Raw genomic sequence first — 11,702 nt, forward strand, 5'->3', positions numbered from 1 at the left:
TAATATATTGAATTCTACGTGTGCCTCCGCGTCTCTGGTGGTGTATGAGTCAACATGCAGTCGCCAATTTTCTACTGTTTTTACAAACACGTCTTGTCGGCCGATAAAAAGCGTGAAATAAAATAATTTTAAGAAAAAAAGTACGCCGACTTCGAAATGCACTAAAAAGTATAAAATAATTTCTATTTCCTAATGAAGTAATTTCTATTTCATTCAATCATACAATTACGTAACAGATATGAATAAAACCTATTTACTCGTTAGGTAGTATATTAAATACATTTCAACCTTTTCGGAGGCGGCGTATAATTAAAAATACCTCAGTAAACGTTGCTGCCAATAACCAGTTGATTGTGGTGTGACGTGTTGGAAATTAATAAATCCTGAGAAGGAATACGAACTATTATAGATATATCTGGTAATATACGTAAATGTAACAACTACATCTTCATTTCGCAACGTTTCTGATATAAATGAAATTGAATCGACTTCGTTCGCATGTGGAAGCCATGAATCTAAGAACCTATAAACGGAACCCACGACGCGGGAATTACCAAATTTGCGGCAGATAGGCTCTATCTTTATAGAATATGCGGCGATCGAGTCTTTCTGTGGCATACTTTATGAATCTAGATAGACCATAGTTAGGGGAGCACGGCTGGCTGTCGTGGCGAGCGCACGTGTTCGGTGGTCGCTCCGCGATAAAGTTCAATTTTGGTGGGAAAAAGTGGTTAAAGTGTGATAAATAATGTTGTGAAGTGAGGGGAGACCGTGGGGGAAGTGAGCGGTGAAGTTTTGTAAAAATCGGTGGTGAAATAATAAATCTATAAATAAAAATCGAAATTTCGGTAATGGTGACCTTCACGCGACGCGAGGGAAAGCATGGGGTGCAAACCCATGAGTAATCGAAAGCGAGGAAACGAGTGTTCGGGCCGACCGCGGAATAAAATAAATATGTGCGCGACTTAAATACGATTATTTTTATATATCGCGAGTGAAAATAGTGCAATTTAAGGGTGAAAGTTGCCCTCGAAGAAGGACTTGCGCAAACACGTGGTCGTGCGACATGTCGAAGTTGCAAGAGAAAGTCGCAGAAATTAAATTAATTAATTAATAATGTAAATGTCATTAGAGATTTAGAGTGCGGGAAAGGGCGAATGAGGCATACTGAATGCACGCGGTGATTAGTTCTGGCTATTTTCGTATTTTCATGATTTGATAGTAAATAAATAATGGCGTCGGTCAAGCATGCTTCGATATATCGTACGAACACGTGGGCAACTCCGCGCGAGGGAAAGCGTAGAGCGTAAAGGCCAGTTCGCAAACATCCAACATGGCCAGGGAAGGGTCGCTGCAGGCGCATGGAGAGCGGCCCTTAAGGATGAAGCCTAAGGGCGAAGCGTAGGCACGCGGCAACAAGCAAAATGGCGGAGGAAGGATCGCCGCAAGTGCATGGAGAGCTGCCTTTAGGGACGAAGCCTATGGGTAAAAGCGGAGGCACGCGGCAACAAGCAAGATGGCGGAGACATGGCGCGTTTTTCAAATGGTAAGCGGATAGGTTGAAGCAAGAAGACAGTGTTCGAACAACGGTTAAAATGTTTTGGAACGAGCGTTCTGTCTCGCTCGCGCGAATGCTGAGCATCTTGGCGAGGGAGACGCGGGGGGGGGGGGGGGGGCGGAGGTAGCCTCCAACGATATATGTTTTGGTTCCGCGACGATTAACTCACTCGTCGTTCCGAATTGTAATTATCAACTTCGGCAAACTAAACGATATTTCGCTTTTTCGCTTTTGAGATATCCTCGCGATCAATTAGACGAACAGTAGAACGTACTGCTTCGGAGACTTCCCTCTTTTTATTTAATAAGTTACTTAGTTAAATTAAAAGACATTTTGATTTGTGTGTGTATCGTGCGATTTAAATTTAATACTTTTGACAAATGTACAGTTCTTTTTTCGTTTAAAATATAAGTTTATTGTTCCGTCGGAAGTCCGGCAAAACCTATCGTTTTTTATTTCCTCGGGAACAATATCTAACTCCACGAGATTCTCGTCAAGAGCGATATTGCCCCAACATTTGGTCCTTCGAGCCGGATAATTTCGACGAACAATTCTTGTGACAATTTTCGTGAGTGCTTGAAATAATCGTTCGAAGACTGCAACTCATCGCCGGTTCCTGCCAATCTTCACGACTTGGACTTCGTGGCTCTGGAAAGGAAAAGGAAGATCAGTTTTTTTGGAAATTTTTGAGCGCAGTGGCGGTAAGAAAAGATAAGCGTTGTATCTTTTTCATTGCCAACGGTTACAAAACGTTACATTGCCGTTAGTAACGGGCGCATTTAAATCGACTTCCTGGGTGACCTTACCGTGGAGGCGAGACGTTAACAGTCGTCGACTCCGTATTGTTGCCACCCATAACAAAGAGGTGACAACGGTCGACCTCAGCGCGCAACCGTTTCTATCGCTCGCTGTTTTTCTGCTTCTAACAACAAAAACGGAACATAACGTTTTGTCAACCGTACCATTTCGATACAAATTCAAAACTCCATAATAACGAAATGTCTTCACCCACTTTCGACGATCTACTGCGAGAGCAAACGGAGTTGGCCGGTTGGATCCAACGGTTTTGGACGAATCTATGCAAATTAGGGAAGGAAAAAATCACACGCTCGGTGCTGGTTCAAAGGAAAACCCTACTGGAGCGGTACTGGGATTCCTTCTTCTCGGGCCATCGACAGTTGATGCGGTGCAGGGAGGCATCAAAGTCAACCTACGTGCAGAATGATCTCTTTTCGGAAGTTGAAGAGGCCTATCTTGACGCCGCTGCAAAAATAGATCAACTGGTAGAGGAACTCCCCAACGCGGGCGCCGCGGGGGGAGCTCCTAATCCCTTATCTATTCTTTCGCAACCTCATCTGCCGAAAATTCATCTACCTACGTTTTCAGGCAACCCACTGGAATGGGAGAGTTTTCGCGATTTGTTCAGGAGTCTAGTACACGACGTTCCGCACCTGTCCAACACCAAGAAACTTCTCTACCTGAAGTCCAGCTTGTCCGGCGAAGCGTTGGAGGTCATCCAAAACACTCCCGTCACGGAAGCGGGGTACGAAGGAGCATGGGAAGACCTCGAGGTCCGGTACGGAAACACTAGGCTGCTGTCCTTCGCCCATCACCGAGCCATCCTGACATGTCCACCAGCTCAACGGCAATCGACGTCGGAATTGAAGCGCCTGTTGGACACCTTCAGGCAGACCATTCGAGCCTATTCAGCATTGAAGAAACCTGTAACGGCGTGGGACGAGTGGTTCATGTTTTTATTAAGTCAGAAACTTGACAGAACCACTCACTTGGCCTGGGAGACGTCCCTCGCGAAAAGCCGAGAAATCCCGTCCTTCCAGCAATTGGCGGATTTCCTCGAGAACCGGATACAGGCTTTGGACGCTGCTCAGATCCCGGAATCGTTGATCAGATCCTCCCCGCAAGTCAAAGACGTTGCGCCTAAAATTAAAGGAGAGTCGAGCGTGAAAAAGACACACTCAACGATCTACGCAGCATCGGCAAAAAATCTGACATCTCGGAAGTGCCTTTCCTGCAGCGGAACCCACAACATAAGCTACTGCACAAAATTCAAAGCACTCTCCGCCTCGAAGCGAAAGGATCGAGCCATTCAATTAAAGGCGTGTCTCAATTGCCTAAACGCAGGCCATGAAATGGCGAAATGCCCTTCGCAACAGGGTTGCCTGGCGTGCGGAAAGCGTCACCACACGTTACTCCACGAGGCGATGCTTCTCCCTGGGTCAACGGTGTCTCACGCATCGACGGTACAACGGTCATCCGAGGATGAAGATCTCTTCAGGGCCACTTCATGTACGTCATCTGCCACAAACCGAGGAATTGCGCTACTCGCCACCGCGAGGGTCAAGGTGGAGGCGCCATCGGGGGACTCCATTGAAATTCGGGCGCTGCTGGATACCGGCTCCGACACGTCCCTCGTAAGCCAATGGGTCGTACAAACTCTACGCTTGCCACGGCGGGCGGTTCAAGTGGCCATCTCGGGGGTGCAGGATAGGGAAGCCGGCGCAGCGACCAGTGAGGTTCAATTTTCGGTGCGCTCCAAGCTACAAAAGGACTTCACACTTCCCGTCCGCGCCCTGGTGCTCCAGCGTCTGACCTCGCTGATACCGTCCCAGCAGATGGACAACAAAAATTGGCATCATCTACGCGGCGTTACACTGGCTGATCCTGGCTTCGGTACACCTTCCCGAGTGGATCTTATACTCGGCGCGGACGTTTGTGGAGCTCTCTTCCTGGACCAAACTCGAAGCGGACAGCCAGGTACCCCAGTGGGAAAATTAACGCCTTTCGGTTGGGTTTTACTAGGTCCCACCTCCAGACGCCAGGCTGGGATTGGTTCTGTCGCTCGGACGTATCATTGCCGTTGCGACGACACCACGGAACAACTACTCCAACGATTTTGGGAGGTGGAGGAACTTCCCAATCGATCGCCCTTGTCGCCCGAGGAGGAGAATTGCGAACGCCATTTCAAGGACACGCACTCCCGAGATGAAAGCGGTCGGTACTGCGTACGCTTACCTTTCAAGCAGGATCCCAGCAGCGCTTTGACGTCGACGCGAGCTATGGCTCTAAAATTCCTGTTGAGCTGCGAGCGTCGATTGGCCTCCAACTCCCAATTGGCGGAGGGTTATCGGGCCTTTATGGGGGAATACCTCGACCTCGACCACATGAAGCCCGTCATGGATTTAGAGAAGAAGACCAAAGCCTATTACCTGCCGCATCACGCCGTGGTGAAGCGCCACGACCCTTCGGCCAAGCTGCGCGTCGTCTTCAACGCCTCATTTCCAACATCTACGGGAAATTCTCTAAATGACTGCTTGTGCACGGGCCCGAAACTTCAGGCGGATCTGTGGCTCGTACTTACTCGCTGGAGACTATTCCGAAACGTATTCACCTCGGATATCGTCAAAATGTATCGCCAGATTAGGGTGCACACTCTGAACCGACAATGGCAACGCATCCTGTGGAGGAAAAAACCAGATGAACCAGTTCAAGATTACGATTTATCTACAGTCACTTACGGGACATCCTGTGCTCCGTTTCTGGCCCTTCGGGTGCTTCAGCAGCTGGCCGAAGACGAGAAAGGAAGGTTCCCATCGGGGGCAATCGTCGTCAAGCGTCACACCTACGTTGACGACATACTGGCGGGGGCGGACGACGAGGGACTGCTGCAGGATTTAAAAAAGGAGGTCGTCGCCATCTTCGAGGCAGGGGCGTTCCACTTGGCGAAATGGGCTTCCAACACCCCGAGCCTGCAAGAAAAGGGCCAGTCCAAAGAATGTCTCTTCCAGGAGGCCTCTGGAATCGGGACGCTTGGGGTGCTCTGGAGCCCCAAAACCGATTCATTTTCACTGCGGGTGAACTTACCCGCAAACCCGCCCGCTCGATATACCAAGAGGCGAATTCTGTCCGAAGTGGCCAGTCTGTTCGACCCGCTAGGATGGGCTGCACCAGTGCTCATTTTCGCCAAGGTCTTGATGCAGGATCTCTGGATACTCGGCGTGGAGTGGGACCAGGACCTGCCACAAAAGTTGCAAACCTCTTGGGTAAGCTTTAAGGAGTCGCTTTACCGACTTAACACGCTAAACGTTCCCAGGTGGACCCATTTTACGAGTGGCCATCAAGAGCTCGAGTTGCATGGCTTTTGCGACGCGTCTCAAAGGGCTTACGCAGCTGCTGTCTACTTGCGAGTGGTCCGGGGAGAAGCTATTTTCACTACGTTATTGGTGACCAAAACCAAAGTGGCACCGGTGAAAACAATAAGCATTCCGCGCTTGGAACTCTGCGGGGCGGTCCTCCTGGCCAAGCTGATCGTCCAAGTGAAGCAAGGACTCGACATACCTGCTCCCATAACAGCATGGACGGATTCCACGGTGACGCTGCACTGGATAAAGGGCCACGCATCTCTCTGGAAGCCATTTGTGGCTCATCGAGTGGCGTCAGTCCAAACCTGCGTCTCCCCTGACCATTGGCGACATTGTCGAACGTCAGAAAACCCAGCGGATCTGGCAACTAGGGGGATCGCCGTCACCGAACTGAGAAAATCCAACCTATGGTGGCAGGGGCCCGCATGGTTGACCACTCCGTCCAATACATGGCCACCTCCACTAGTGCTCGAGGTCGAAGACATGCATGAAGAAAGGGCCAAAGCAAACGTCTTCTCGGCCAGCGTTGTTGAGGGGAACGACTTCCTTACGCGTTTCTCATCCCTTTCGCGCCTCAAATCGGTCATTGCATACTGCTTCAGGTTCAGCCTACTCACCAGACGTAAAACCTGCGAGACTGGACACCTGACCGCCAAGGAACGGGCCCATGCACTCCTGAGTCTCATTCGGCTTTCCCAAGGGACCAGCTTTCCGGAGGAAATTCAACGTCTCCAGCAGCGCAGCGAAGTAAAGAAGACGTCACCTCTCGCCTCGCTGAAGCCCTTTCTCGATCCTCATGGGGTGCTTCGGGTGGGGGGGCGACTGGGGAACGCGCTGCTTCCCTACGAAGAAAAGCATCCAGCGATCATGGCGAAAACGTGTCACTTGACGAAGTTATTAGTGGAAGACGCTCACCTGCACACTTTCCATGGTGGACCGCAACTGACCAGGAGCCTGCTATTAAGAAAATTTTGGATTCTCCATGGCCGTCCTTTGGTCCGTCAAGTTATAAAAAATTGCGTTCGTTGCGCAAGATACGGTGGAGTTCCAGCCAAGCAATTGATGGGACAGCTGCCTCTGGACCGAGTGACCCCGCAACGTGCTTTCCTCACATCAGGCGTGGACTATGCAGGGCCCATAATGCTGCGTACTTCTTCGGGTCGTGGACACAAGTCATACAAGGGTTATATTGCAGTATTCGTATGCCTGACAACACGAGCAATACACTTGGAAGCAGTTTCATCACTTACCTCAGCATCGTTTATCGCGGCTTTCCGAAGATTTGTGGGGCGAAGAGGCCGCTGTGCCACCATGTGGAGCGACAATGGCACCGTTTTCCATGGCGCGGACAGGGAATTGCGATCCATGTTCAGCAGCGCGTCGAAATTCTACAAAGAGGCCGCCGCTTTGCTCGCAACAGACGGGACGGACTGGAAATTCATTCCCCCCTACTCTCCGCACTTCGGGGGCCTGTGGGAAGCGGGCGTTAAATCGGTCAAGCACCATCTTCGACGCATTATGGGAGATGCAAAACTAACCTTTGAAGAAATGTCCACACTTCTCTGCCAGATAGAAGCGTGCGTGAATTCCAGACCGTTACAACCGCTTTCGGATGATCCTTCGGACTTGTCGGCGCTCACACCCGGACACTTTCTTATCGGGGAGCCGACGTGCAACGTCCCCGAACCCGAACCGGAAAGCGGTGATGTATCCCTAACAACGCGTTGGCGAAAAATTTTAACCATGCGATCTCAATTTTGGCACAGGTGGAGACGAGAGTTTTTACAACACCTTCAACCGTTTCCGAAGTGACGCCAGCGGTCCGAAAATCTGGAGGTGGGCAGTTTGGTCCTCTTGCGCGACGAACTACAACCACCGGCAAAATGGATGATGGGCCGCGTCGAACGCGTTCATCCAGGGAAAGACGGCGAAACTAGAGTGGTAACGCTACGCACTATTAACGGCTCAGTGACGAGACCAATCGTCAAACTGTGCCCCCTCCCAGTTCCGACCGCTGACGTCACTCAACGCGACGCTTCAGAAATCAAGAAAAAATAGATTCCGCGTCGTTTCGTAAGATTAAGCTATTCACGGCGGGCGGTCTCTAAATTCTAACAATTTACTTTATATTGTATTTACATCTTTATACTTACCTTGAATTTATTGCTTTGCTTTACGTTAATTGCTATTGTCCGTCCGCGCGTTGCTTCATTTGCGTTTCTCTTGTCACTGCAATCTTATTGTCGCACAAGCACTTTCCTACGAATTTCTGTTCACTAGTCTAACACCTTACGTTTCTGTTCCATTGATTCGGACTTGTAAATATTTTCTGTTTTGTAAATAGTAGTATTAAGGCCTGCGTATACAAGAGAGTGTTTGGGTTATGAATGGAATTCTTCGCTGCACGAAGAAGGCGGGCGGAATGTTCGAACAACGGTTAAAATGTTTTGGAACGAGCGTTGTGTCTCGCTCGCGCGAATGCTGAGCATCTTGGCGAGGGAGACGCGGGGAGGGCGGAGGTAGCCTCCAACGATATATGTTTTGGTTCCGCGACGATTAACTCACTCGTCGTTCCGAATTGTAATTATCAACTTCGGCAAACTAAACGATATTTCGCTTTTTCGCTTTTGAGATATCCTCGCGATCAATTAGACGAACAGTAGAACGTACTGCTTCGGAGACTTCCCTCTTTTTATTTAATAAGTTACTTAGTTAAATTAAAAGACATTTTGATTTGTGTGTGTATCGTGCGATTTAAATTTAATACTTTTGACAAATGTACAGTTCTTTTTTCGTTTAAAATATAAGTTTATTGTTCCGTCGGAAGTCCGGCAAAACCTATCGTTTTTTATTTCCTCGGGAACAATATCTAACTCCACGAGATTCTCGTCAAGAGCGATATTGCCCCAACAGACAGTGAGGAGGAGAAGAGGAAGAAGCGAGACGACACGGAACGAAGTGAAGGAAGGATGTAATTAATTAATTAATAAATAAATGAAGTGAATGAGATTAATAATAATAATAATAATAATAATAATAATAATTAATAATTAACGAATAAATTATTATAAATAGTGAAGTGATTAGTAGATTAATAAATAAATAAATAATAAATAATAAATAATTAACAGATAGGCAACTAATTTGGTGTAGTGTTAGGAAAGTGTTGTGGGAGTGCAGTGAAGTGCTAGGAGTGTTGCGGGTACAGGGGAATATACGTGACCACGTGCGCGAGTGCAGAAGAACAGTGCAAAGCGGGAAAATGGCGGAAAAGTGTTGGAAGAACTGCGGAAAACGCTCCAGCACTCTGGAAACTCCGAAGTCACAACGATGGTGGAGAAAAGGGGCCGCATTGAGAATATCCAGCATGGCGAAGGAAGGAACGCTGCAAGCACTTGGAGAGCGGCCCTAAAGGGTGAAGCGAAAGGATGCAGCAACGAACAAGACGGCGGAGCCATGGTGCGCTTTTCAAACGGCAAGAGGAGGGAAAGAAGCGAGAGGACAGCGAGAGAGAGAAAAGGAAGAGCAGGAGTGGAAGAAGCGGAGAAACAAATATAAACACGACCGATCAAACGACTCAAACCCGCAAGGGAGGAAACTGGTGTCAGCCTGGTCATAGCACCATTAGGGGGCACAAAACGGGGACCGACTGAGCGGGGGAGAGGAGGGAGAGAAGTCAAATTGAGCAAAGCACCCTTCTGATCAACTGTTGATTCAACTAGGGACCCAGTCGTCAGCCTGGTCATGGCACCATTAGGGGGCGACAATGGGGACCGAGGGGGATCGGCGGGAGAGAAGAAGGAGCAAACATAAGACACGATCGATCGAACGACTCAAACCTGCAAAGGAGGAAACCGGTGTCAGCCTGGTCATGGCACCATTAGGGGGCGACAATGGGACCGAGGGGGATCCGCGGGAGAGAAGAAGGAGGAAACATAAGACACGATCGATCGAACGACTCAAACCTGCAAAGGAGGAAACCGGTGTCAGCCTGGTCATGGCACCATTAGGGGGCGACAATGGGGACCGAGGGGGATCGGCGGGAGAGAAGAAGGAGGAAATATAAGACACGATCGATCGAACGACTCAAACCTGCAAAGGAGGAAACCGGTGTCAGCCTGGTCATAGCACCATTAGGGGGCACAAAACGGGAACCGACGAAGCGGGGGAGAGGAGGGAGAGAGATCAAATCGAATCGAGCACCCTTCCGATCAACTGTTGATTCAGCAAGGAACCCAGTCGTCAGCCTGGTCATGGCACCACTACGGGGCGACAACGGGGAACGAGTGGAATCGACAGGAGAGAGGAAGGAGAAATTTTTACCGAGCGCAATGGGCTCATGTAGCGTTGTGGAAGAAGACTGGGGCGTAATAGGAAATGCGGGGAAAATCGGTAAGCGGCGATAACGCAAAGGGTTAAAAGGGCGCAAGGGAATGGGAAACATCGCGAAAACGCGATGGAAAGCGGTGCGTGGAACTTTAAAAACATGAGCGGAAAATCAGATGTCGGAAATAGCGTAGGATATACAGAGATGACAGGATATACTAAGAAGGTAACTTTCTTGTTGGGAGATGGGGGTGGGGGTGGGGTGGGGGCGGGGAGCCGAATTTTCGAAACGCGAGAACAAAACAGGTAATTAGAAAGTGCGATGAATTAGAATTAAGCATAGGAAAGCATATTATGACACTTAGGTGGGAAATGGTGGGGAGAGGTCGCGGTTTTTTGCCGTATGTTCGAGCCCACGGGGAGGCGGCGCCGAGGGGCGTTACAAGGTCAGCTGGAGGTCAGCGCATTTTGCCCGGGAGCCTCCCCTAGATCTTGACGCAGCCCCTAGGACCAAAACCCTTTGGTTGAGAGCATCCATTCCCCATACATGGAGCACATACGCGGGGAGTGGGGGGCAGATTTATTCTGTATCCGGCCCACCGTAGATGGGCGCGGATGTGCCTCCTCACCCTGCTCGGGTATATGCCATTAAACACCCCCTTTCAGACCCCGAGTTCACTGCCCCTAAGAGTCCATCTCCAAATAGACATGGCACCGGTCCACATCCCGGTGGGGCTTTCCATGCCACCCTTAGTACCTGTGATAGCGAGAATGAACCTCAAGCAACGTTAGACAGGTCACCGTCGAGGGCGTGGCCCCGAAGGGCGGGTTTCCTCTACAGCACATCAATTTCTGCCGGTGGCATCCGTTACTCAGAAACCTGAGATTGGGTAGCTCCGTAACGACAGTTTTATGAGTGGAAGTCGTGCTGTCTGCATCACGGACTCGTCTCGGATACTGGAGTGACTGGGTCCATCACTCCGACACCTCATATATACGACGGCCGTGCATCCACCCCAACGCACAATCCCATGTAAGTAGGACTCCTCCTACGGCGTTTGATGGGGAACCGCCGAGGGCACTCATCGCGACACCTCTTCCACGCAAGTCTGTACACCAAAGGCATCCGTTACCCAGAGTTCTGGGATTGGGTAGCACCAAGGCGGCTTTTTAGGGTAAGCGGTGCGTGGTCTCCGGGATCTCGTCTCGGATACTAGGGCAAGCCCCGACACCTCAAGCGACGGCCCCGTCACGCAAACCCTTGGGGTCGAGCGAGATGGCACCCAATGTGCTCCTCCCAGCTATATCACACATAACTACCAAAGGCGGTTGCACTTTACCCAGGTTCCTGGGATCGAGCAACACCACGCACAATGGTTTTATGGCCCATAGCAGTGTGGTCTGGCCATGGGCCCGGGGGGGGGGGGGGGGGGGGGGGGGCAGTCTTTCTTTCTTCCACAACTGCGAGCGATGGCCTAGATCAGGCGGACTATGCCGTCTTCGGTAGGAAAGCCTGACGGGTTGCCGCCACCTCCCGCCCAGGTGGCGGGGGCGGGAGACAGTTTTAGTGGGTATGCGTGGAAACCGTCCCTCTTCTAGGGGCGCCGGAAGCGAGAATTCCACAGTATCTGGGCTATCTTCCCAGATATCCGTTATTG

At 50.2% G+C, this 11,702-nt stretch overlaps 3 protein-coding genes across 3 annotated transcripts; all 3 read left to right on the forward strand.

Moving 5' to 3' along the window:
• The first annotated feature begins 2,556 nt into the window (after nucleotides 1-2,556).
• LOC143264994 (uncharacterized) lies at nucleotides 2,557-4,807 on the forward strand. Its single transcript, XM_076534460.1, has 2 exons — nucleotides 2,557-4,707; nucleotides 4,763-4,807. The coding sequence occupies exons 1-2, from the start codon at nucleotides 2,557-2,559 to the stop codon at nucleotides 4,805-4,807; spliced, it is 2,196 nt and encodes a 731-aa protein (XP_076390575.1).
• Nucleotides 4,785-7,193, forward strand: LOC143265075 (uncharacterized). Its single transcript, XM_076535060.1, has 2 exons — nucleotides 4,785-5,619; nucleotides 6,321-7,193. Exons 1-2 carry the CDS (start codon nucleotides 4,984-4,986, stop codon nucleotides 6,342-6,344), a joined length of 660 nt encoding a protein of 219 aa, XP_076391175.1. The 5' UTR covers nucleotides 4,785-4,983; the 3' UTR covers nucleotides 6,345-7,193.
• LOC143264995 (uncharacterized) lies at nucleotides 6,586-7,655 on the forward strand. Its single transcript, XM_076534462.1, has 2 exons — nucleotides 6,586-7,425; nucleotides 7,485-7,655. The coding sequence occupies exons 1-2, from the start codon at nucleotides 6,586-6,588 to the stop codon at nucleotides 7,653-7,655; spliced, it is 1,011 nt and encodes a 336-aa protein (XP_076390577.1).
• The last annotated feature ends 4,047 nt before the right edge of the window (nucleotides 7,656-11,702 follow it).

This window comes from Megachile rotundata, chromosome 8 (genome assembly GCF_050947335.1).
Source record: "Megachile rotundata isolate GNS110a chromosome 8, iyMegRotu1, whole genome shotgun sequence".
In the NCBI taxonomy this organism is placed as follows: Eukaryota; Metazoa; Arthropoda; class Insecta; order Hymenoptera; family Megachilidae; genus Megachile; species Megachile rotundata.